This window comes from Colias philodice, chromosome 26 (assembly GCF_061535455.1).
Source record: "Colias philodice isolate Cphi_HAF_F1 chromosome 26, ilColPhil1 Martin Lab GWU primary, whole genome shotgun sequence".
NCBI lineage: Eukaryota > Metazoa > Arthropoda > Insecta > Lepidoptera > Pieridae > Colias > Colias philodice.
Window position 1 is genome coordinate 3972184 of NC_143111.1, and position 27778 is coordinate 3999961.

A 27778-nucleotide genomic window follows, 5' to 3' on the forward strand; every position below is an offset into this window, starting at 1 on the left:
AGTATTTTTAATTACCGTAAAGTATACATTTTCGGATACTTTGTCGCTGTAGTTTTAAGTAATATTCGGTGTCACATTTTCACAAGTCTGCCTCCAAACAAATTATTGTTACTACTATATAAATAAACTTAAAAACAGGTTTATGATTATTTAATACATAATGTTTCGTAAAATATAATGTGACAAAACTAATAAGATACCTACTTAAAATTTGTAACATACAATTGAAATACTACGATGAAATCAGCGAAAGAAAGTACAAACAATTTTTAAATTACCGTTCAATCTTGCTGGTGTAGCCATTAATTTATCAATATTACACATCTCTCACTTTATAAATGTAATAATATTGAACACCACAGAACCGCTAACGATCAGGGCTGCTACTAATTTTTTAACACATTTTTTATAATTTGTATCAGCGTATGTTTTTGAATAAGCATTGATAAATAATATTAATGAGCTGAAAATATTTTCCTTACGGGAACCATGAAGACACTAAAGATATTAACTAAAAAAAAACAGACTTAACTTCAAACTTCAAACTCAAGATAACTAACTTACAATTTAATAATAAAATTACCTATCGATATTGATACAGACAGTATCCACAGTCCAGCAATGCTTCAAGTTTCGTCTGAAATTAGGTTAAGCTCTCACCGGGCAAGTTATTACACCCTCACTACGGATCGACGTTCAGTTGAAGCATATTGACCCGGCGATATTGTATGAATCCAGAGTTCCCTTTAACGGCCGAAATTAATAATATATCCGTAATCCAAGATTTAATTCGATCGCAGATATTTGCATATCTATGGATCGATCTCCTATCCGCGTCCCAATAACGAAAAGTGACAAACCATCGTTATGATATCCGGAGATATCAAGATATCCGTAGATATCTTTTCCCTCTTTGACCATTCCGTTTTATGCAAAACCAATACTTGGATGCATCGTTTATTTCTAACTTAAATTTCAAAAATAAGTATTACACGTATCTATAATAATTATTTGGTACCTACTTTTTACTTTTGATGTATTTATTGGGCTCTTGGAGTTTTATACAGGTTATATTATTACCAATTTGAAATGTGATAAATCCTAAAAGATCTGTATAAAACGGAACGTCACGCCTGCCTGTTTTTGACAGATGACATGCCCGCCAAAACGCCTTCTACTGACGCAGGACGCTCTTTTTTCGTTGTATTGGTTCCGACGATATCTGTTCATAACTTTTATAGTATAAACTTTCTGATCATTTTGTTAAATTATATTCATTGATTTACATAGATTTTGTTAAATAGCAATGGACTCTGAAGTGGTAAGTGACTTTTACGCATCCGTACCATTAATAATTTTGTTTCTTGGTAGTGACGCCAAATATGTTCGAACGCATTTTTTGTAAGAATATCTGTTTATTTTAGGTTCGAGGCAAACCTCTGACGAAGGATGAGACAAAATTATTGCTGGGCTTAATTGAGAGCAGCCCAATAATTTTGTCTAAAACAACAAACGCCGCCAGCAACAAGATGAAAAATGAGGAGTGGGTCAGCCTGACACACAAATTTAATGCCACTGCCTCTTTTTGTCGTCGATCACCCCAGCAGCTGCGTTTAAAGTGGGAAAATTTAAAGAAACTTGCTCGTAAACGCAGCACAAAAATTAGGATGAATCGCATCCAAGTAAGTGTTATAGAAAAATTTTTCATCTTTGTTTGAAATTATAGGTACTTATTACGTATAATGTTAAGTAATTTAGTACATAGTAAGTACATCAGTTTATTATTTTCACAGACTGGCGGTGGCATTCCAGAGTACATTCCCCCGGATGACATTCTGGACAGAGTGGCCGATTTACTGGGGAGTACTGCAAGCGGCTTTGTTGTGCCATTTGGTGGTGACAAAGAGGAAGGAGTTTTTGTTTGTACTGGTGATGGTGGTGGTGGTGGTGATGGTGGTAGTGGTGGTGATGGGGCTGGGCAGGCTAGGGTGCTGCCGGTAGAATCAATACCAGTGTTGGTAGACACGGGTATTGGTACTACCATGCCAGTAACCGTATATGATACAAATAGTACTTCATTTCCATTATCTATAGTTAATGGTACTCTTATATCAGAAAAACCTATAGATAATGCCACTAACCATGAAGCTAGTAAACTACACACACCCAAGAGGCTTACATTGAGTTCGCCTAAAATAGGTAAATATATTACCATTCATTAATAATAATTATGATCATTGTATCCTATAATTACTATAATAGCCTAATATTAGTCTAGTGGTTACTATCTTTGAGTATAGAATCAGTAGATTCATGCCTTCTGGCTGGTATTTATATCAAAAACCAGCTGACACTTGCTGCTTCAATCATTTCCCCCCATTTTACTCCCTGAAGAATAGAATTTTCAGACATGTTTTCTTGATGAATATGTTTAAATAATTCTTGTAGTTATAGATAGTATTATAAATATTTAAATATGTTATATATTATATTTATCAGTTTTCTAGTACCCATATCACAAGCTATCACTTACTTTGGGGCTCGATTGCAATGTGTGTAATGTCCTAATATATTCATTTATTCTAGGTAATAGTAGGTCAAATATTAGCGTAATCCATCCTGTCCAGTGGTTTGAGCTGTGCATTGATAGAAAACAGATTAATTCTCTGAACTAATCACATTTGACAGGTGATGGTTTTACAAAAATGTATTGGGGAGCATCCTTTCTCTTTTGAAAGAACCTTAATCCTAGGCTTAAGATGAAAAGTATTATAATATCTTGTGTAGTAAAAAAATTAATTTGGTTTGCAGGTAAGAAGAAACTCAAAAGTACGGATGGCAGTAGTTCTGCTCGAAATTTAGCAATAGCAGAATATTATACTGCCAAAAAACAATGCTTAGATGCTAAGAAAGAATTTATTTTATTACAGAATGAAAAATTAAAATTAGAAATTGAAAAACTTAGAGGTGGTCAATGAAAACCATCAATGAATTCTGTAATAATATTATTATGATAGCATCTAATCATAGTTTTTTGGTAGCATACAGATGGTGTATGAATTCATTTTTGTTTCTATGTGAATAAAAAATAAAATATTTCAATACTATAGTCTATTCTTTTATTTCAAAATTAAAAATACTACATTTTATATTTATTTTGAAGTAGGTTCTGTAACTACACTTTTTGAAAGATCAATAGGTATGTATAGGCACATACATACCTCATAAAAAAGGAAATAAAAATTTAAAATAACACAGACATGTTAAGATTAACTTAAATATACTTTGCAATTATTAACTACTATACACAGTAATCAAAGTAATCAATAATTGGAACTGAATATAACTTGTGTATCTACTACATAATAATTATTACAAACAATGGACAATAAATAACAATCACAAAATAATGCCTTTATCCTAACTAAACTTATCCTAACACAAAATAATTATTTATAAGATCTGCTCTTGTTTGTACATCTTGGGCTTCCATATTTGTATTATTTTCTTCATTGGTACTATTTGTAGGAATGTCCAAGTCAACCTCAGGAGGAACTTCTTCAATACTGTTACTTCTACAAATATTATGAAGCACTGCAGTGGCAATAACTATTGACTGGGCAACGGGCAATGAAACCCGCAGTGTGAGAGCCACAACAGGAAATCTTCTTTTCCACACTCCGAACGTCCTAGAATGTTTTGGTTTAAACCAAATAATACTAATTATTATTAAGGTTGAAAGTGTGTAACAAACAGATAAACACAAACACTCCTTGGAATTGCTCAGTCAGGCAAAAAACAACATAATATGAATAAATTTAAATAATATATTTACCACCTTATTCATAAATGTTCAAAAGTGCCGGAATAGCGATTAACTGTTTTGTCTCTTTCCTTCAACTATCAAATAACTGTTGATAAACAAAGACAAAACAGAATATAACTATTTCACTGATATTGAATGTTTATGAATAAGGGGGTTAGAATTACATGGAATATTACCTTTCAATTGTATTTCTGGTCCTAATGTGTGCTTCGTTGTACCTGTGTTCAGCTTCAGAACTAGGGTTCAACAGTGGTGTGAGTAGATAACTTCGATTTGGATAGGCACTATCTCCAAGTAACCAGCGGCCATCATACTGCCCTGCATCACACTGAGCTGTAAGAATGTTGAATTAAATTTAAATTATTCATTAATCATTAACAAAATTTCTAGTAAACCATAATACACAACCTCTGAGAATGGAATTATTGAAAATTGTTGCATCATGGGTGGAACCCGGCCAGCGAGCAACCACATTCATCAGTCTCAAATCTGCATCACAGACTCCTTGAATGTTTAATGAAAAGTAACCTTTCCGATTTCTAAATTCCTCACCTATTAATAAACCTGAAAATTTTTATATTAGTAGACAAGAAATTTACAAGCAATGATTAAACAAAATGCAGTAAAATTATAATTACATACATGGTGACTGTATACGTATGTGAGTGCAATCAATAGCTCCAAGAACTCTGGGAAACTCTGCAATATCATAAAATTTTTCTGCACTTCTTTGGTGCACAAAAATGTATTTATCATATAAGTGGGCTATTGCATATGAAATATCCCGGACTATTCTGCCTGCTGTTGACTTTGATACTCCCACAAAGTCAGACACAGAAATCAGCATTGTGCCTAATGCATAAAACCTTAAGGTCAGCCTTAAGGTCAGCCTTAAGGTCAGATTTTACACGCACAGCAGGCATAATTTCTGTCAACAGAGAGTTTACTGCTGATTTCGATAACCTAAACCTAAAGGTAAACTCTGCATCATCCAGACTCTGCATGTAGTTCACCCTTTTCATTCTTCGCACAGAAGCACGACGTGACTGTTCACCAGCATCATTGTCGGTATCTGTATCCCAGTCTGATAATTGAGCTAGGACTTCCATATCACTGTCACTATCACTAGAACTCGAGAATATTGCCAAATCCATTACGTTTTACGAATAAAATCTACAGATTCAACCCTAGAATCTGAGGAAAGTCTAAGATCAAGATTAAAGATTGTTTACACCGATCGATCGAAACGTCAAACGCGAGAGATATGTTATTGACACGCTCAAACTGCCATTTTCGAACAGAGGTCTATCTGTAATCTGTGATCCGTCCTCCCACAGATAGATTGGTTTTTGAGATTGCAATTTCGATCCACGGATTGTTTATTGGCACACTTAACTTAAAATCCGGATCACATTTTCGATCGAAAATCTGTAGATATTAGATTGGATTGAATATTAATTTCGGCCGTAAGACGGGATAACCGCACCTAATCATTGTGATTGCAAGGAACTCCTTGGAAGTAATCGATATGCAACTGCTATTGAATTTTGATTACCTAGTTTGTTAAATTGATTGTAAAAGTATACATAGGCACATAGTTAAATGTGTTACTGTTCCTAGTATTTAAGGCAGTTAACACAGCATCAGGTTAATTATATTCTTTGGATTTAAGATTTTCTACCTATTTCACTGTATTCTAAATATGATCAATTTTTTCTCAAATATAAAAAAAATATATATTATTCCTAATTTGTGACAGCCCTACTAACGAGGCAAGCAAGTTGTAAAGCTACCGGCGGATTAATATCCACGGAGCGATACCTCAACCGGCGGTATTGGATAAAATAAATGATATAATGCCTCTTAGCGGCGAAACTTTTTGCCAGATCTAAACAATTAATGTACCGACCTTATTATCTCGCGACTTGTGTTTATAGTAAACGCATAATATTGATAAGTTATCTTTTCGTTCGTGGAAACATTTAAATGTATTGGTTGTATGTTTTCCAATCAGTGATATCGTACTTTGTTTGCATTTATACATATTTTAATTTATGTATTTAGCGAATAGCTTTCGTAAATACTTACATATTTGTACAGTTATTCAATATGTAGCCTTTTGTTTTTCATTTCATATTTATAATGTTTCGTAGAGTAAGGGATGTATTTTGCATGTGGTATTGACTGATTTTTGTTATATGCATTGTTTCCTTCTCTGTCTTACAGACAGTTGTTTTTATATCTTCTTAATATATATAAATCTCGTGTCACAATGTTCGTCCTCAATGGACTCCTAAACCACTTAACCGATTATAATAAAATTCGCACATGTGCAGTTCGATCCAACTTGAGAGATAGGATAGTTTAAACATGTAGGTACCACGGGCGAAGCCGGGGCGGACCGCTAGTTACATATAAGTAAATTTTCATCGGGTACGAATTAGAATATTTGGGCTCCAACGCTAAAGTTCAAGTTGATACTACTAAAACACGATAAGTCCTTACTATGCCATATAATAATTTTGTATAAAGATTCACCATGAAAGTATGCACCTATAACTTCACATGTTCCCAGTTCCCTACCACTACCATCACCACATTCCTTACACATCCACACACAAACCCGACCACCTAACATTCCCACTTATAATTCCCAACCTTGACACACCGTTCGCCGATACTCGTAAATCAATCATCGTGATTGGTTTATTCATTATGTGCTCGTACAGTAGCGTTACAGTGACCCTTGTTGCTCTGTCCGCATCCATTGTGCGAGCTTTCATATTGGCGATACCGAATTTCATAAGGTTTTATGTGGGTAAATAGCTTTTTAAGGTACACATACATTACATTATAATCTATATCACATAATACGATAATATATTATGTCTAAGAACTGTAAGGTAGTTTCAGAAAACACGTGTGCTTAATATATACCGAAGTTTTCATGAAAAAGAGACTTAAGATATATATATATTTAAATTTTAAGTAAGAAATTCCTACCTAAATAAGAAACAAACTCACGCTCATCAAAAGGCTTTAATTACGCTATTCTAAAAGACCAAAATCTTGTCTCAAAGTAATCTTGACAACAGAATGTTGTCATATGAACCACTAAACACACTATAAAACAAAGCGCTGGTAATTTTGAACCGACAACATTATGTACCCGCTAAGTATATAGCTAGTAATAAGCGACTTTTAATAGAAGTTAAATTGAGTAAGCCCGTAGCGGCTGTCGAGTCGGCGGCAAACGACCATATTAATTAAGTTGATATATTTTCGCACAATATCTGCCGCTTTCACGACTGGTTCTGTATTTTCTAATGTGCGCCACTCGCATGCTCAACACGCACCGTTTTAACTGCCAACGATATATGCCAACGTATTGTTTATTTACCACCTACCTTCTACGTTATAGCACAAAACCTCGCAAATACTAAACAAAATAATTCCAATTTGTTTCAACAAAATCCTATCATCACGTCAAATTCGTTTTAAATCTCATTCGACGAAATCGTAGCGGGAAGTCGCACAAAATAATTCCATCGAGCTAGGAATAAATTAAAATTACATAGAAAAATCCGTCGCAAATTCCCGGTACCACAAAAGGGAAAAACAATTTAATCGTCAACTCGTATAATTTCATAGTTGAAGCGACTAATAAAATTGGTTGATCCTTTCGCAAATACTCGCTATTCGCAAAAGAGGCGGCGAGGAATTCGTGACGATTAAAATAAAAACGGAGTCGAAATTTATTCTGGATTGTTCTCGTTAACACATCGAGTTCGACGTTTAATGAACAAAAGGCCAGATTGACGATCTATTCAAACATTTTCGACGAGCTAAATGGGGAAAAAGTATAAAACAATGGCGAGTTTTCAGCGGCCAAAGGATTCGTGCGCGCACGTGGATGTATAAAGTGCTGGAATGTCTGCTACTTATATAAACTAAACTTTATGCGACTTCCTACATTTCATGAACTAATTACAATAACGAAGATAGAGTAATAGAGTCATTAGTCTTATAATAGTATAATGACTCTATTGTTCACTAAAGTCTTCAATTTTATAGAGTAATTATTCTCATAACTCTATAATTAAACCCTACAGTAAGGAAATTATCACTAAACATAACATGGATTAATGTTATAAATAATATCTTCCGCTTGAAGTCATGTAGCATAGATAAATTATCTATTAGTTTATACTACATTGATTAAAAAGTGTATAATCAAGGGGCTAAATAAACATCGTTTACTTAGACAGATGATGAAGAACATCTGCCTATACCGAGTAATAAACGACACGCAACAAGAACATTTTTTCATATAAATAACAATAATTAGTTCTTCTATACTGACCACCATCAAGCTTAAAACACGATTATTAAAAGACACACACATTGCGTAATAGCTTTAAAACACTAGACATGACACTTAAACAGACATGTAATAAATACAACAATTAATAACATAGCATAATAACATCGCGTTTATCTTTTATAGTAGATACATATAAATAGGTTACTTTCTCGTAAAGGGCGGATGGATTTTATTAAAATTTAAATAGATTTAGTCAATGTTTTATAGATTTAATAGAATTTTTCTAATCTCTTTCATATCTCACATCCGTAAATCGATTTACTTCATAAATTATAGGTCACATCTAGCTAGTACTCTACATCTAAGGGTCGAATAACGACCTCTGGTGTCAAACATATAGCTAGATGGGGATCCTATCAATCGTGACCGAGAAAACAATGCGAACCGGGAACAACAAATTGCTATATAAAACTGTAATATCGCAGACCTTTCATCTCGACTTTTCGATCGAGTAACCGCTTTGACGCGAAAAAAAGGTTTTTTCAAACGTTTCGCAACTGTATCTAGTACTATTCGTTATCAAATTTGCAAGCGATCAGTGTTTTTTGATAAAATAGTGGGAAAAGTGTAAAATAAAACTTGAAAATCTAAATAAATACATTCTGCATGACAAGAATTGTGTCTTCAAGTCAATCAGGAATCCATTTCTATCCGATTAAACAAATTATTTTAGAATCCAATAATAACCCTCAAATATGTTCGCCTTACTAAAACAACAAAACGGAAATAGGAAAACACAAAACAATTAACATAACGCTTACCTACATTCAACATTGCGCTGCCGCATTCAAAACAAGCGCGGTGCAAATGCAATTTAACAAAAATCTAAACAAAAACATCGGTTTCACTTTAACTGCGCTCAAATAAAGTTAAAAAAGAGTTTAAAAAACATATCGTATCGCTCGCTCGGATCGGCGACACCACCTGTCGCCAGCGGAGATATAAATTTAAAAAATAATAACAAAAAGAGTGAACACGTGAACGTGCATTAGACCCATAAAACATATAGCCGGCTGAAATATTCCGGTACTAACTGAATAATAATGAATATAAACGTACTTTAATGTACACAACGCCTTATCGTTCCGATCTATTTTTATTATGCAATAGCACTCCATGCCTTCAGTGCTGACTACATGATTGTTGATTAGTGTTTTGCTTGATTTTAGCGTATAATTGGTTTTTTAATTAGCTGCTGCTAGAGTACCTACACGATTATTTATTTTAACTCTATTAATTCAGATGTTTTACTATAGACAAAGTTTTTATAATAAACAAACGTAATCCTCATTTTTTGGTTTTTTATAAATACTTTCAAGTAGTGACTATGACCTATACCAATAGTATTAATTTCTTTTAATTTCCTCTTTATTCTTCTTATGACATGATACACGTTGTACATTACAGATGCTATCATCACAATCTATACTTATCCAAGCAATCTCTACATCCCAAATCATATTTCTAATTACTTAAAATAACGTTTAATCTATTATTTTAGTGAAATAAAATAAAATAGCCACAAACACAAATCGTCAAAGCCAACTTATAGACCTCCGCGGCTCCTGCATAGACTGGTTTAATGCAGGTCGCTTCCTCGATAGAAAACCCAGCTAAAGTGCTTTGACTTTTAGCCCGTTTAGATAAATATTATTTAATTGCTAGATATTATTTATAGTCGCCATGTTGAAGTGGCTTCTGTTAAAGTAATGATAACGATATTTTTTAAAACGATGTTGTACATTTAAATGAGATATACATATATTAAACTAACCTTACAAAAAACATGACAATCGTTGTCGATTACATCAGAGATTACATAATATAAATAACTTAAAATTATTTAATTTACACAGAATTATTTTACGCAACGAAAACTTAAACATATTTTATTTTTATGCGAATTACAAAAAAATAAACTTACCGGGTTTCGCGACAGGAGTTTTGAGATCGTTGTTTGTTAACTGAGGGTTCTCTTGCACCTATAAATAACATTATTATTAACATCAATATGATTAATTTAATTCTATATTTAAATCGCCTTAATGGTTAACAATATTAAGAAACTATGCTATTATTGATCAATCAAATCAGTAGATAGCAATCAAACTTAAGCAATCATACAATTCTTACAAACGATAGCTACTATTCGTCGTAACTCTCACTTCTAGAGCTTTAATAAACAAAACTGTCCTGACACACAACTAATATACAAGCAGTAGACACAAGCAAAAACTAACCTTATTCGTATAGGGGTTAAATATGAATTTGTTCTCAGCCTCCTTCCTTGGTGTCGCGGCGATCACAGACAGCGGAGTGGGCAATGACTTCATCTCCTAAAACACGACGTATTGTTACAAATAAATAAATAATTACAAGTTGAAAACTAAGTTTATTAAAACCTTGGTTTAAAATTTAATTGGCCGTATATTTTAAACATTTGTTTGAAAGCTTTACTAATTACAATGTGCTACAATATGTGTCTTATAAATTAAAGTATGTATAATAAATAGCAAACGAACATTTTCTGAGGAACTTCAACATTAAAATCGGACTCAGAAGACATACGGACAGCGTAATTTAAAAATTGTCTTCATTTATTTTGATTGTAAAAATTATTATTTAAGTTTCTATTTTTCATTTATTCACGGAGTATAAAATTATTTAACGAATATTTTACGAGTTTTTGTCTTGTGACTAATTAATCTCTGTTTTCAATTAATATTAAGGTAAATTTAAGAAAATTTATTATAAGGAAAGGAAACATACATAACATTTTAATTATTTCACCATATTCTGTTGTTGCAATTCGAAATATTTTTTTATAGTTTTTTGAGTAGAAAATTTTAAAGTAATAATTTATTTATTATCTTACCTTTAAAATACTTTCTATAGGCGGTTGACTACTGTCGATGGCATTCTGAAAAATACATACACAATTAATAATTTATTTGCATACATACGAACAATTAACTTTTTACAACAGGTGTTAAATGTTAATAAGCTTAATGGATTTTTAATCGCACCTTTAAGTGAGACTCTTAATTTATTTTCGGTCAATTACAAGTGCTGTATATGCAACTGCAGTATACAAAAATATGAAATAAAATACGATAGATCATTTTCCAATGATATAAATCATTTTTACTTTATTATTTTATTCATTATGGAAGCTACATTTAGTTATTTCCATATTACTCTTAAATGTTTAACTTATTGAAAAGTTACTTTCATATTTTTTTTCAAGCAACCATACAAAAAAGCAGCTTAATGATGATCTTACTCCGCAAGAAATCTATTTACACAACTCAATAGCCAATAATTCGCTAATATTCATCATACAAAAATAGTCCCGAATCTTATTTAAAACTACAATCCTTTCAAGTCAATAATAGCGTGGCTCAATCACTCAAGGATCGCTGTATCTGAATGAAATCTATCATCCGAGACCTTTCCCGTACACATCGCAAGGATATTGTGTTTCGTCGCCCCAGCCCAATATTATTATTTGAGATTATTTGAGAAATAACTACGCGTGGGCGACATCTTGGGCCTTCCGAAACTCGCAACTTTACGATACTCCTAATTTTCCCAACAACTTTGGTCTCAAATTATTCATTACGTTCCGAATAGGTTACTTGTGAATGGCTTTTAAACTAGCGACTTTTGATTTTTAGGCCTTATTAAATTTTCCTTTTCACGTTTGAAATCTAAGCTTAATTTTTCTTCGGATAATCGTCTTATCTTATTTAGGACACAAGTCGTTTGTCTAGGTAATGTTGTTTTTGGAATGAGTTCTTAAATAAATATTCCATCATTTATTTACGTTATGGCTTGGAGCAAAAACTGTAGACTGATATTAAATATCACAGTTACAGTGTAGGTAGATTTATTCTTTCAAATCATATTATTAGCACCATAAGCATAACTCGTTGCGCAAATTTTCTCAAAGTGGAAAAATTGCGAAAACATTCATTTTCCTTCCTTCCTCAAACGTGAACGGTTCTCAGAATGTCCGTCCTACGTCCATTTAAACTCGTGACATCATCAAAGTACATATGACAACAATTGTTTCCAAGGTAGGTACACTTTATATACCAACTAGCCGCTCCGCGCGGTTTCACCCCGTGGCTCCTCTCCTGTTGGTCGTAGCGTGATGGTATATAGCCTATAGCCTTCCTCGATAAATGAGCTATCTAACACCGAAAGAATTTTTCAAATCGGACCAGTAGTTCCCGAGATTAACGCGTTCAAACAAACAAACAAACTCTTCAGCTTTATAATATTAGTATAGATTAGTATAGATATGAGTAACCTTTGATATTTCACATTATAAATCATAATATAATTATATCAATACAATTCACTTATACACTATTGTTCCTTAGGTTCATTATCAAAGTTCAAGTTAGTTAGGAAGTTTAAAACAACTTAATAATAACGTTTCTAAAATAGATTATCGGAATTATTATCTTTATATTTTAATCTAAGTCGAACTTAGCAACTATTATATTACATAATAATATGTACTAGCTGCGCCCTGCGGTTTCACCCGCATTGCTCTGCTCCTATTAGTCTTAGCGTGATGATATATAGCATATAGCATTCCTCGATAAATGGGCCATTTAACAAAGAATTATTCAAATCGGACCAGTAATTTCTGAGATATCTCTATCCACATATCTCAATTTGTTTTATATTTCAAGCTAAATGTTATAGCAAAAACTAAATTGAATTGAAAGGTGACCTATCCCTGTAGGAACTATCTATGTATCCTTATAAGTTGTATTGAAAAGAAACACGTGTTTCTAGAAGGTGTTCGCTTGGCATTGAAGATATTTCTTGATTGATTTATGTGTCTCTGGCCACTACTATTATTATACGGTAGTTATAGGTAGAACAAGTTTAAACTTTCATTGATTTTAAATCGGTTTAATCAGGTTTATTTAACAATAAAAATAAAAGGGTAAATACCATAATAACTTATCTTTACTATATTTATTTTAATATTATAAAGCTGAAGAGTTTGTTTGTTTGTTTGAACGCGCTCAGCTCAGGGACTACTGGTCCGATTTAAAAAAAATATTTGGGTGTTAGATAGCTCATTTATCGAGGAAGGCTATAAGGCTTCATATATATATATAATAAGCTAAGACCAACAGGAGCGGAGCAATGCGGGTAAAACCGCGTGGCACAGCTAGTGCAAAATATAAAGATATTAATATCGCTTCTTAGCTATCTTTACCAAGCAAACTTCGGGAATGATAGTACTGTATTAATATTTGGGATAATTATGATCGATTCTTAAGCACAAATAAAACAGGAAATTATATACGAAAAGGAAGTAAATTAATATTATAGAGCATTTTTAATACTTTCGATCTCGCTATTCTCTCTGCTATTTTAAATTTTAAATTATTAATTATAAGGGCTGATGACATTTATGGGAAGTAATGTTATTACTTATTAATATAAAAACACGAAAACTTCCGACTTGAAACCATTTACAGTCGTGGAAGTAAAATAGCATAAAAGATGTTAAATTACAATTAAATCATTTATAATACTAGCGGTCCGCCCCGGCTTCGCCCGTGGTACCTACATGTTTAAACTATCCTATCTCTCAAGTTGGATCGAACTGCACATGGTGTGCGAATTTTATTATAATCGGTTAAGTGGTTTATGAGTCCATTGAGGACAAACATTGTGACACGAGATTTATATATATTAAGATTATGACGTAAATTAAGTTTCTGTGGTAATCAACGTTAATAAATGTACATCTAATGAAACATATAATACATAAACATAACTCTTATACTTTAATATGAAAATATATATAATCGAATCTTAAATACTTGTACACCATGTATGTGCAAATTTGAATACCATATTAGGTATTAACAGCTCTATATGTTTCCATTACGCACATGGTTTTCCCATGAAAAGCTAGAACTTTAACCGATAACTAAGTATATCGGCAAAGGCATCGTGCCAACATCTAGTTTATAATCCCAGCCTTTCAATTTACTCATATAAAAATACTATATACCGTACATTGTATATTATTCTTCGAACAACTTGTTATTTCGACCCACTTTCTGAGATATTCTATTCAGATTGGGGAAGGTTTGTATTTTAAAGGCATCGACTTTTTAATTGTTTTATTATAAAAATAGATAATGAAATACAATATGTTTTCATGATTATATTTCATAAATCTTGCATCTTATTTTAACCAATAGGTATGAACCAAATAATTATTTGAAATAGAAATATTATTTTGGCAAAATATGAAGAAAGTCAACCTTTTATTTTGATAATTTATTAGCCTGACAACTGGTCAACTAATCTTTTCCGAGAAATCAAAGAGGCTTGTGGGAGTAATAAGATAACATTTTTGGTAAATATAATATGTATTATACAATTGATAGATTTTTTTCTGCCAAACTGTGATTAATATTAAACATATTTAGGGACGTTCTATATTATTATTTTATTTATAATCGAAAACAGAATATTATGAAGGACTTTAATTAGAAGCATTATATTAAATACACTCTAATTATAATAGGTTCAATTTAGCAAAAACATATGGATTTGCGTTTATTTCATTAACAAAATTTATGGTTAGACAGTTTCGAATGAGTTTCTTTCCTACATCATTATGTGAAAATGTATTACACTTATAAAATACGTATTTAATTTAAATAAAAACAGACCTGTGCTGGAAAACCGTTTGGTATCCGTAGAGGCGGTGGTCTGTGCGCCGTCGGCCCCGTCGAGTTGGGACCTTCGCTCTGCAACAACACATTATATTATATACCTTATATACCGTAAATATATTACGGTATATAAGGGCCCTTTAATAAGAAATGTAATATAATTAATTAATAGCTGTAAATTTTCAATAAATAGCTGTTAAACATTATCACCAAATTGTTTGCCTATACGCAACTGTACTTCGAATATCATAAATAATTTGGAAAATCCAAAAGTGCACGCCTCATAATTTTTTTTAATAAATATTTATTAATTATTATTTTTGTTTATTTAATAACAATTAAACCACATCGAATCACACCCTGAAAAATGAAAGGGTTCTATTCCTGAGCATACTCAAGCGTAAGAGAAAAAAAAAGACTCGATTAGTAAAGTATTTCGGTCGCTATCGTGTTAACAAGAAAAAGGATCCGCACATACAGAGTACAGACACACGGACGTCCAAGACAGAACTTTTTTAAACTGTTTTTTAACTAGTTTAAATAACAAAAATGACATCAAAAATATCATGAACGTTAAAAATAGTGTTTTTTCTTAATATGTGTGTGTATGTATTATCTTACAAGTGCAATGTATGATACATAAAGACATTTTAAGTTTGAAAAATCAGATGTTTTGCGCGAAGTGACAGTAGTACCCACCTCAACGCTTCGCTTATGAGGCGTGCAATTCGTTTATTGTACTGCATATTATAAACTAATCATTTTGATTTCTCAATTAATAATTAATACTTCTCTACAATTACATTATAATATATTGTCATATTAAAATGTATTAAAAATCTCCACTAAATCGAACTATTAACCTAATAAACTCGCAAACCAACCAACCCTATACTGTAAATGTCATATTTCCAAGTCGCCATAAATAAGTCCACAGAGTACACAAGTTCAAACAACGCGAAGCTAATAACATCAGTCCCCAACTATACTTCCCTACAAAGTTTCCTCGACTGGATTTATGCGCTTCGCCGATTTCTATATAATAAAAAGTGCTTCTTAGGATGCGCCAAATAAGCGCTTAACTAGGGAATTATAAGCACGGCGAACTAACTTTGTTGCTTCAAGTACTTGTGGTTTACTTAATTATTAATTGGCTTGCTTAATGAAACGATCGAGCACCTACCTACTTATCATTATATCGTTATGAATTGAGAGCCTACGTGATAATGAATTCAGTTAATAAGAACACGCTTTAATAAGATACACTCATGTAATTAATTAATTATTGTATTGTTACCGATCCTTGATAAGAGTACACATTTAGAATTTAATCTGTCCGTTTCAGTGGGTCTAAAGGAGTCGATTACATACAAAGTAACAAACATACAAGAGAAGCTAATAAAAGCGTGATAGAAATAAATATTTTATAACATCCAATTAATCTTACCTCTGTAGGTGTTCTGTGCAATTAAAACACCCCTTACATTTCTAAGCCCAAGTAAAATTAGCCACACATATTCTGTTTTAGCATACGCAGGGTCTTTTCAATCTCATACAAAAGATAAGTCGTTAAGAAACATTTTCGTGATGCTATTTTTTCAAGACTTTCAATGCCCAAGAAAAGACATACGAGTGAAATTCAAATGAAATTTTAATTAACATTAACCAAATAGCTAATGTTCACGTGAATTAATCGAAATTTATGATCTTTTGTAATAGATAACTTATACAAAGGAAACATTACATTTTTCCATTATTAAACAGATTATTTTTATATTTTTAGAATCAGGATAATTCTTTCAATTTGCGTGAAGACCTTCTAAACAAGATTCGAGGAATCAGAGAGCTGGCGATAAATATATTTAGATTAAGACAATCTATTTATACAAGAAAGTTACTATTTTGTGCTTAGAAATAATGTAGGGTAGTAATTACACACTGTCTAAATAATTATTAATTACCTTGTTGTAAGGGTACGGTCGATGATGTATCCGACCATTTTGCGGCGCGTGCGCAGGCTTCTTGAACTCGCTTTCCCGCCTCGAAGGGTGACCTGTAACAACAGAAATTTCTATATTATTATCATGAGAAAAAGTAAATTCTCTAGACATGAAACAAATAATTAGTCCTAATTCTAAAATCCTATATTATTTACAGTCATAACTCGCATTCATATTTTCCCTTTATAATTCAACATTTACAGAAATATCATTCAATACTATCGCATTGATTGCCAAAATAAAATAACTGAATTCCCACATAAATTATCAACATCATTCGATCAAAATATTAAGCAATGGCAGCAAGAAATTGGAAACGAAATTTTCCTCAATCAAGTCAATCTAAAAATACATTGCCAATACCATTTCACATAAACACATTCGCAATTTGTTAACTGCAGATACATTAATTACCAGTCGCTCTATCACATAAAATTACACTTTCAAATTGCCCATCAAAAACTCATAGAGTATTCTATTTCAGAGGGAATTATATCCTATCCTACTAATATTATAAATGCAATAGTTTGTGAAGATGGATGTATGTGTATGTATATTTGTTACTCTTTCACGCAAATACTACTGAACCGATTACAATGAAATTTAGCACACATATAGAGGGTATTTATAATGCCCTATGCGGATGGAACTATGCGGGTTATTCTTTGAGAACGCGGGCGAAGCCGCGTGCGGAAAGCTAGTTATTATATAACCACCAGTTTTCGATTTAATTTCGCACAGATTATGTCGGTTCGAGTTTTTAATCGCGTTATTTTGTGTACCGTGAGATGAGTAAAAAATCACGTGGAATCGGGCCAGCATTTTACAGTTGCACTGTTTGTTATTTCACCCGTCTGATTTCATTTTTTTTAATGCTTGAAAAAATATCATACAGGCGATTTGGTAAATTGTAATGAAAATAAAAAAAAATTGTTTGATTACAACGGGTCACCATGAAATTTGACTTTGATTGCAAAGCATTAAATTTCGTAGTTTAGGTCGTAATTAGACGGAAAAAAAATATATGGCATGAAAAACTTTGCTTTTGTGCTTAGAAGACTGATTGAAGGAAATTTTTAAAAATCTCGGATTTTAATTTTTGATTGAAAATAAAACTATTGAAATAAAAATGTTTATTATTTTTATTAAGTTTTACTATCAAATTAGCTTACAGAAAAGTGGAAAATAACTTAAAAGTGCACACTTTTACTTTTTCTTTTATGTTCATAGCTACTTTCTCTCAATAAACCCCAAATATAGTCGCCCATCATGTTTTCATTGTATTGGCCTTGATAGCGTTGTTCAAAATTCATGATGTCCTGATGGAAACGTACTCCTTGCTCTTCGGAATAGGCTCCCATATTGTTTTTAAATTTATCCAAATGAGCATGCAGCATATGTACTTTTAATGACATCCTGCAGCCCATGGCCTTAAAATTTGTAATTGGAATTTGCCTTACCTTCCAAACACCTTTTACAATATCTACAAGCAACATGTGGAGCCCATGGCTTATCTTGATTCCGTACAGGACAGTCAAAATATGCTTCATAGGCTTCACAGAGAACGTGAGATGTCTTTAGTTCATATTTCACGTCTCGAACTTTAATAAATTGACCACATATAAAACAAAATGCATCAGCATCGTATTTGCACTTTCGTGACGACATTTTAAGTTATTCTGGGCTTGTAAATAATACCTGATGGTTGTTTACCACTCGGGTGCCATCTAGCGGCACAGTGTAAACGTTAATATCCCACTCTCACCGCGCGGTCTTTTTAAAAATATTAAAATCGATTAAAATTTATGAAAAAATTGAAAAATTAGTATTATTATTATAACTATCACAAAAGCAAACTTTACACCGAAAAAAGGTATTTTCTTTTCGTTTTTGTGCATAACTAACTGGAAAATAATAGTATAAACTTTAGGACAAAGAACGAAAATTTTTTTGTCGAGTCGTGTTATTTTTGAGTTTTAGTTAACATTTTTGAAGTCTACTACTATGTTAGCATTCACAGTTACATATGAAGGTATTTAGAATATGTACTTGAAAACAGAGTTGCAAAACTAGTTATGAGATTTATTCACGATTGAAATACTTATTTACACGAATATTCCAGATAATTCAAATACAGCCATATTAAAAATCCGTTCTTAACCCGAACATCGACCAATTTTACAATTTGGTGGCAAAAAAGCTCGTTATCAACCGTTCCATAAGACAAACGCCGCGTCAATTGAAACTGATCACGTGTATTCTTTACGATAATACCACGGGGTTGGGGGTGGTGACCCCCCCCGCCACCGTGGTGGGAGGTTCACGAGTATCACTTTATAGATATAAATTGTGGCTCGAATAACTTTTATATTCGAATTCTTATTAAGCTTGTTGAAGTTGATCATTCAATATAAGTTTTATGTTAAATGCATTCGCATTTTAACGCCGTAGCTGTTGTAGGACAGAAACTTGTATCTGTGGTTTTAACATAATAATACTATTTGTTAGATCAATAACTAAATATTGATTAAGAAATAAAATGTTACGTATTTGTATTTCATAAATAATTCAGCGTTTACATATTATTATGTGTTCTCGTTTACAACTAGATTCCAGCATAAACGTTCTATTCAAATAAATCGTTGTATGTAGCCAGAGCACCAATTATATTTTTAAAGAAATTACGATTATGTATTTTAGTACGTGACTATAGACACTTCTATAGTGATGTCTGGGTTTCACGCAAAACGGACGGATTTTGAATGAAACTTTTTTGTTATCATATAAGCTATAATTTATTGCGAACAATTAAATTTGTATAAACCTTCGCACACACGAACAAAGTCACAATACAGCTAGTAGCCAATTAATAGACTCAATAAAACATACTCCAACGAAAACGTTCCCACTATATCCAAACGTGTAAACAACGCCTTATCAAAACATAAAACACGCTTCCCATAAAACCATCAGACAGTCAGCGGACGTTCCCGCGAACAGATAAAACTGCGTCATATAAAACTTTAACTTTTACTTGGATAATCAACTTTATGCTCCCACGTTATATCGGGTTACTCGTTGCACGACCATCACTTTTCATTTGTTAATTGCTTTAAAAAACCTTCAAAATAAACCTTTAGTCCATATTAAAATTATTAATGCTAAAGTATATTTATTTGTCTTTCTTTTACGTCGCAATAGAGCCTTTTTTGACAAAAGTTTGTAGCTAAAGATAGTTAGGAAGCTAGAGAGTAACATAGGCTTATTTTTACCAAATAGAAACATCTTAGTCGCATGGTCATTTCCTTCGATAACACTCGCGAAATCGCTGGTGGAAAATTAGTGAATTGATAAATTAGTTGTACGTATCAAATCCTCCAACTATCAATTAAAACTTCTAGTTGGATTCAATAATGTTGAAGGTATTGTTAAATGCACATACTAGTTTATTCTCTCGGGCCGCAACTTCCGTTCTGTTGGTCTCTGAGAGGGATATAGGAAGCGCTTGTGTTTGCACGTGTAGCTTTCTACGTCATATATCTCCAGTTGTTGGTTAGTCTACGTTAAAATTGGCAGTTTTAACCGAAAACTATTCTATGACTTTTAAAAGCTGAGCTCTATCACGAACATGTAATTATTTATTTTATTTATTTATATTTACTACAATAATACAATTCATTATAAATTAAATTAAACTGGCACAAACATAATCTCTTTAGAGATTTACCGCACGCCAGCGCCGTCGACACAGAAAACACAGATTCGATATAATATTGACAAACAAAAATACCAATTAGTTATTACATACATTCATTCACAAAACTAACGAAAATATCCCGAAGTACATCTTTTATTTATTTATTTATTATTGTAGGTAGGTACTTATTTTAATAATCGTACAAAATACTACGCTATGCGAGATACGCTACATTCTGTTATGTTTTTAATTCTAATTTATATAATTTAAAAAGTTAATCATCAATCAAGACACTCATTCTGTTATTGTAAAGCGCTCGAGGACTGTATGTATGAACTTACTTCTTAAACCCTTTTTAAAATAATCTATATGCTCAATTTATCCCAAAACAAGTTATCCATATTTATATTAAACTGTAATTCATTTATTAATAAATAATTATCTATTCCAACACTCTCACCCACACACCGCGTCCTTACCACTAACGCGTTATCATCACATGCGATCGCACGCCATCAATACGTTTTATTGGTTCGTTTATTTTGTTGTTACCACATTCACACAGTAATGAAGTAAAAGCTATCCCTAAAGGTCAATTACGTAACTTATTACCTAGCCTATCTTAATCGTGTAAACTGTAATCGATAATTATTAAAAGTTCGCATAGAAATATAAAATGAATCGTATTCACTAAATGAATTAAGTACATAATAACATAATAAGGTACATCACGTTATATAGTCGCAAATATCTTTACTAAATAAAAAAAATTCAAATGGAAACCCGGAATTAATAAAACTTTTAAAACTCAATTATGTCCTTTATCAAGTGCTCAATTCACGATTTAATTACACGCCGATCATTGTGAATGAAGCTCGTTATTTTATTATCGAGATACGGCCAACGGCGGCGGCCAAAAACTTTCTGTTTATAAAGTAGTCCCTATATACATTAATGTAGGAATGACATGCTTACGTGACTTATCATGCTGCATGAGTGACAAAGACATCAAATCATTTCGAAATTCACATCTTGATTTGCATCATAAGGGTCCTTTCCACCAGAGATATGTGAAAATGTGTAGCGAGGCATTAGTTTGTAAAGAACCAATCATATCGCTCCATTAGCGTTTGAGGAGATACTATTGGTTCTTTACAAACACATCCCTCGCTACGCATCGTCGCACATCTCTGGTGAAAAAAAGCACCCTAAGTGTTAGTATATGAAACACTAAGCTTTGCATGACAGCCACCGATCTGAACGATCATGCTGCATGTCATGCAGGATAGAAAAAAGATCAATCAGCTACCAGCACGTACTTTACATGACATTCTTTTAAACAATAAATTGAACAATCATGCATGCATGACACCACGTGACGCATGTCATGCTGCATTACCGTCTAGGAACTACATTATCAAAGTTCCTACCCACCTTAATCTGTTTACTGTTAAAAATCAGTTCCTAGCTGCACACTCGAAACCCCAATCTCTTTGTGACTATTTTTATACTTTTTGCGCGATCCCCTCAAGCATTAGTTTGATTTTAATTAAGTCCCGATTTCTGGTAATTGGTTTTTGTCAAGATAGTGGCCTTTTGATTATTTTTAAATTAGTCTACAATAACAAGTACGCTCTCGAGTATTGCGGCGATTACTGTTATGCTAGGCGTCCATTACAGGCGGATCGGGCCGGGCCGCATCGCAACGGGCCGTCTCTAATGGACGCGCTGTTTGCTCCTGCGTCCAACTGTACGGGGCGCGGCGGATCGCCTAGGCGGATTTTATCTAACAGACGCTCGCCGCTCACATCCGCCTGCCTGCGTCCACTAGACGGGTCGGGGCGGGCTGGGCCGCAGCGCACCGCCGCGCCGGCAGAAATCCGCCTGCGAAGCGATATCCGCCAATGCGTTGCGGCCCGCCCCGGCCCGATCCGTCGCTAATGGACGATGTTTCATACAAAACATAGGCCGGCGTATTTTTGCGTTGCGATGCGGCCCGGCCCGATCCGCCTAGTGGACGCCAGCCATTATGTTTTGATGGATGAAAAATGAAAATCCTGAAATATTATTGACTATTAGTTGTCCTGCTATACCTTTTTTATAGCTGTAAATTTTATGGCATGTCATTGTCTTTATTTATATATGTATCGCACAACAAGCAAAGCTATTAAATTTTATTACTACAAATTATTATTAATGTAAAATGTAATATTTTTATCATATTCGTCATTCGTTGTCAAATAAAGCGCAAAAACAAACATCTTTAGGTCTTTACAACATCAATAAAATATAATTAAAAGCCAAAACGAGTAATCGGATAAATCTCAAGACGGACACCTTAAAACCACCGCCAATTCATTAACCCCGGAACAAACACTCTCCATTCAATAACAAACAAGAAAGCCAATGAAACGAGTTAAAGAGTTAAAAATACAAAAATACACGTAAACAATTGCGGAAACAACCTCCGCGATCGAGCGACAAGCGTGCGCCAAGGGCGAAGGTTTAACGACACGTTCAAACGTATTTGAGCCGTTTAAAGAGCGGCCAAGTGCGAAATGGAGTCGCTACACTAAGGGTTCTGTACGAAGAACCTTAAAAAAGCAACTACAAAAAAATTTGTCAGTATTTGATCGTGTTAACCGTTGCTTAACCTCAATGTTTCATTATTTGTTGTTATAGAGGCAATAGAAACACATATTCTTTGAAAATAACAACTATCTAACTATCATACCTATACAACTATCTAACTTGATAGACAGACAAACAGTGAAGTCAAGTAATAGGGTCCCGTTTTTCAATCATTGGATACGGAATCCTAAAAAGCATATAAACTGTAGGAATGCCTGAACATCGCAAGCCAGGTGGAGGCACTTACGCGATTGCCTCCCGCCAACAATACGCGATTTTCTTTTCATTTCACATACACCAACTATAATAACTATATAATCTTGTATTGTCTGTGCACGAGCCTTTAGCCTCCTGTTGGGGTCACTTGAGCGTTTTATGATTCAAGTGGATTTTACTATCAGCCTAATAAAGGAACTTTCCGTTTTCATTTATACCTGTGTCATATCATTTCTACTTTGTAACGTTACGGATGGAACTGCATTTAGCTACAAGTTATTTTGACTGGCTCTATGTGTACATAAAAATTGAAGGTTAAACGTTACTTTATTTTATTAGTCAACTACTTTACATCATGAATCTATAAACATCGTAAATATTTTCGCTCCTCTATGTATTACGCTAACGACTATTAATTCATTCTTTCATTACTTTGAGAACAGACAAAAACAAAGCACATAAATATATTTAAAAATACACGACTATAAATCGACATTAAAACGCACCAAACGAGCTGCATAATTCAAACATATCGGAGCTCTTTAACAAAATACGTAATTAGTAATTATCCTTTCGCGTCGCTAATCACAATGAGCATGTTTAATTGCATACAATTAGGTATTACGAATGTGGCTCGATGTTTCTGTAATTCGAAATTGGTACATAAAAACCACGCGCGAGGGGGTGGAGGGAGGTGTAGCGGCTCAAGAGGGGGGGGGGGTATAAAACAATGGTAACCGCTGGCCAATGACACGCGCTGATCGCCGGCCGTTGACACGTGCGCGCGCGCAACGTTTGCACATATGTTTTTGCGCCAATTTCGATTGGCGAAACGGCCACAGTGGACGCATTTGATATATTGAAATGTTGAGCTGTCTTATTGAATTCTACATTTGTCTCGTAACTCGGATAAATAAAATTTCGATGTCATAAAAATTAAGTAAAATAAGTATTCCATTTTCTGTCCGAAAATTGTAAAAGAGCACTTTACACATTTTATATTAGGACCAACGTTTTAACACTATTTAAAACATATCGGAATTTATAAAGCATTTTAATTACCAATACCAATTAACATGCACTTCCACTGATAACAACACAAATTACCTACACATATTTAAAAGTATATTACACGTCATTTGAAATATCGATTAATTACACGATTACGAATAAACTCTGTGAACAAAAAGGTTAGTGGAGCCAATTAAGCTTCTCCTATAGGCCATGTCGACCAACCTGCTTCTAGAGCCACCAACGACGTATGCTATTGCCACTCACTGGACATATCTTAGCCACACAATATAATTGACGCCGATCTGTACGCAATAATTAACATCGAAACCATCTGTAAGTGTATCTTTGTTTATTTATCTGAAATTGGCTGATGCAATGTTTTGAATAGTTGTATGCTTTGCCTCAGTCATTCCTTGTATGTCTTCCATGCCGTATTTCCGACTATTAAAGGTTTGTTTTCGAGACATAAACAAAATGTTTCCTAATACGTTCAGTAGCTGATTGTTCCAAATATAAGAGATATAGAGAATTATTTTAAAATTGGTCCTAAATATAAGAACAACGATCTTAAACAAGCAACTGCAACACATATCTTTCAAAGTCATATTATAATCTTACACCAAATGAAATCTTTATTAAAATTAAATCATGATAACCAACCAACCATGCATATTTAATAATTCAAACAAACATAACCTCTATAATAAATCGTCTAGCTGTCTAGACAATTGAAAGTTAAATGGCATCATTACACGCTATTAAAATAGCTTTTTGCGTAACCTACAGATGTATCTAAACCTTATTGGGAATAACCCCTTGTATCATGAATATTTGCCGTAAATAGCTTAGCCGTAATGATCGCAAAATGTAAATTATTATAAGCGAGAAATTCGCGTCTTAATTAACCGAACAGTTGGTTTTGAACGGAATAATTAAAGGTCTATCTATCTGCTTTGGGAAATATAACGGAGGGTAACATTCATTACATACAATTATTTAAATACTTTTGTTCGTTTAATTTAATGTTTTTTCGATGCAAAAATGTTTTCTTCATATAATGATATTTAAAAATAATCAGGAATAACAAAATTCTTTATATGCTTTTTGTTTAATATGTTTTTTGTATTACACAAAGATCGGAGCATTAAAACGATATTCTTCATTAAATTGCTAATCCTTGCCGATTGTTATACGTAAAAGCAATACTTCGATAGAAGGTAATACGAAATTGATTATTCATAAGCACTTGTAAAAGTTTACATGAATAAAAAGCTCTTGAGTTTATGACTCGACTAGACAGTACTTGTAGTTATTTAACACAAGCCGCGCGTACCTGGGTTTAATTTATATTATGATAGCTTTTTGCATTTGTATATTGTATTATATTTTGTATGATACAATAATTGGCGAAAGTAATACTGTCTGTGTAAATAAACAACTTGAGTTGTTTAAGCATGAAGAAACCGATTTGGATGAAATTTGATACTACAAGGATAATTGGAAACCTGAGATACGTAGGATAGATGTTATCTCGGAAAATTTCTCGGGTCTCTTAATTTTGCGGATTTTCCTCCTCGAGTGGAAAGCTATTATATATTTAAAAAAAAAAAAACTTCAAAAAAGTTAAAGGTCTAATTAGGAATTTACTAAATTTCAGGATCTACGTAACACCAAAACACGGAATGCGCGCGAGTGCACGCACGCACGCCGTGCGATCCGCAAGGAGGTCAATGTGATCAGCTGACGCGACCTTTCCTCTTCCACGAGGAAGGCAACACCACCACCCCGGTAGATAAATTGCGGTTAAAACAATAGCATAACAATATAATGGTGGATTTTTTAAAACAAATATCTAAGATTCGATTAATTCAGTGAAGCTAAAAATAATAGTGTTATATTCAGATTCTAACTGCACTAATGTAATATGAACTTTTTTATAGGAAAAACGTCGAAAATTTTATTACTACTAGCAAAATTAAAATAATTATTTTATAAACAACGTGTGACTTTCTTGTTCATTTATAATGCTGCAAAACTACTTCACCGATATTGATTAAATGTTCACTACTTTTCGCACCATACAAAAGTGAAATACAGGACTTAAATATTGAATTTGATTATTTATTAGTTTATAGATCCGGGTTAAGTTCTCACACTTGAGCTTTTAATAACGGATCTATTATAATTTAAACACGTGAAATAATATAATTGCTATTTAATGCATATATACATAATCTGAAATTATATTAATTATTTTTTTATACCTCAAAATTTAAATACTTATGCGTTTTTACTATACAGAAGATTACAACTTTAAAAATACTTTGAAAATTAATATTTTTACTATTTATACATCTGATTAATTAATGTATTATATTAAAATGAATTAACTTTAATGTGGTTATTAAAATAAAAATCACATACAATAACATTCATAATTACAAACGAGAATTTGTTATGATAATTGCATACAAACTTGAATACTTTGAATGTTATTTAATTTAAGGAAAATGTATTTGTATAACTCACATAAATTAATTTATTTTTTAAGTTATAAATTAGATATAATTATACGCAGAATATGTTATTGTAAAAAATAAATAATTTAAAGACATATTTACAAAAACACTTTCGATGTGTTGTTAAATGGTTGCTTTTTTATTCGTATAAGAATTATATGCGATTATTTTTCTAGACAATTAAAGAAATTACTCAACCTAAATTCTAAAATTCAAACCATGATGTGTAAAGATTGCCAACATTAACAACTGTCATACAAACAAATATTGTATAAAATATATAATCCATATTTCACATTTGTACATATCTTAGCGTCGACTACTGGATAGCTTTTAAACTTTTCCATTATAAAGTACAGACTGCGGCGTCGGTATTTTATATGCAGACGATTGTCTGCATAAATACAATAAATATACATACAACACTCCCTACTTATAAACCACAGTCTAAGCCAGACTTGTTTATTATTTCTTGTTAAATCCAACCGACACGTTTTAAGACTTCAAGAGGAATATTTAGTGAAAATCACTCTTCATTTTATAACTGTACATGTTATTTCATATCGCGTCAACTTTATTTAAATTTCAAAGAGAGAGCTTCGTAATAATTGAATAACAATTACATATTAACGGCTACAAAGGTATGATAAAATATTTATTACGTTTCAATTACGAATTCCTCGCGCGGTGCACATTTTATTGTACATACAATAAATACAAGATCGCCGAACCCAAAGTTCGACCTTAAAAATGCCGGCCAAAATAT

General features: G+C 32.7%; 2 protein-coding genes across 5 annotated transcripts in view; one reads left to right on the top strand and one right to left on the bottom strand.

Annotated features, from left to right (window-relative positions):
- Nucleotides 1–27778, bottom strand: part of lilli (AF4/FMR2 family member lilliputian) — a 203415-nt gene that overhangs the window by 36991 nt on the left and 138646 nt on the right. For all 4 annotated transcript variants that reach the window (XM_089711138.1, XM_089711136.1, XM_089711135.1 and 1 more), the window contains exons 5-9: nt 16897–16988; nt 14933–15010; nt 11086–11130; nt 10451–10546; nt 10135–10192 (exon numbers count right to left, since the gene is read on the bottom strand). In XM_089711138.1, the coding sequence (XP_089567264.1) occupies nt 10135–10192; nt 10451–10546; nt 11086–11130; nt 14933–15010; nt 16897–16988 (369 nt within the window). The remainder of the gene's footprint in view (nt 1–10134; nt 10193–10450; nt 10547–11085; nt 11131–14932; nt 15011–16896; nt 16989–27778) is intronic.
- On the top strand, nt 783–3107 carry LOC149476857 (uncharacterized). Its single transcript, XM_089711100.1, has 4 exons — nt 783–1321; nt 1425–1682; nt 1794–2199; nt 2812–3107. Exons 1-4 carry the CDS (start codon nt 1307–1309, stop codon nt 2976–2978), a joined length of 846 nt encoding a protein of 281 aa, XP_089567226.1. The 5' UTR covers nt 783–1306; the 3' UTR covers nt 2979–3107.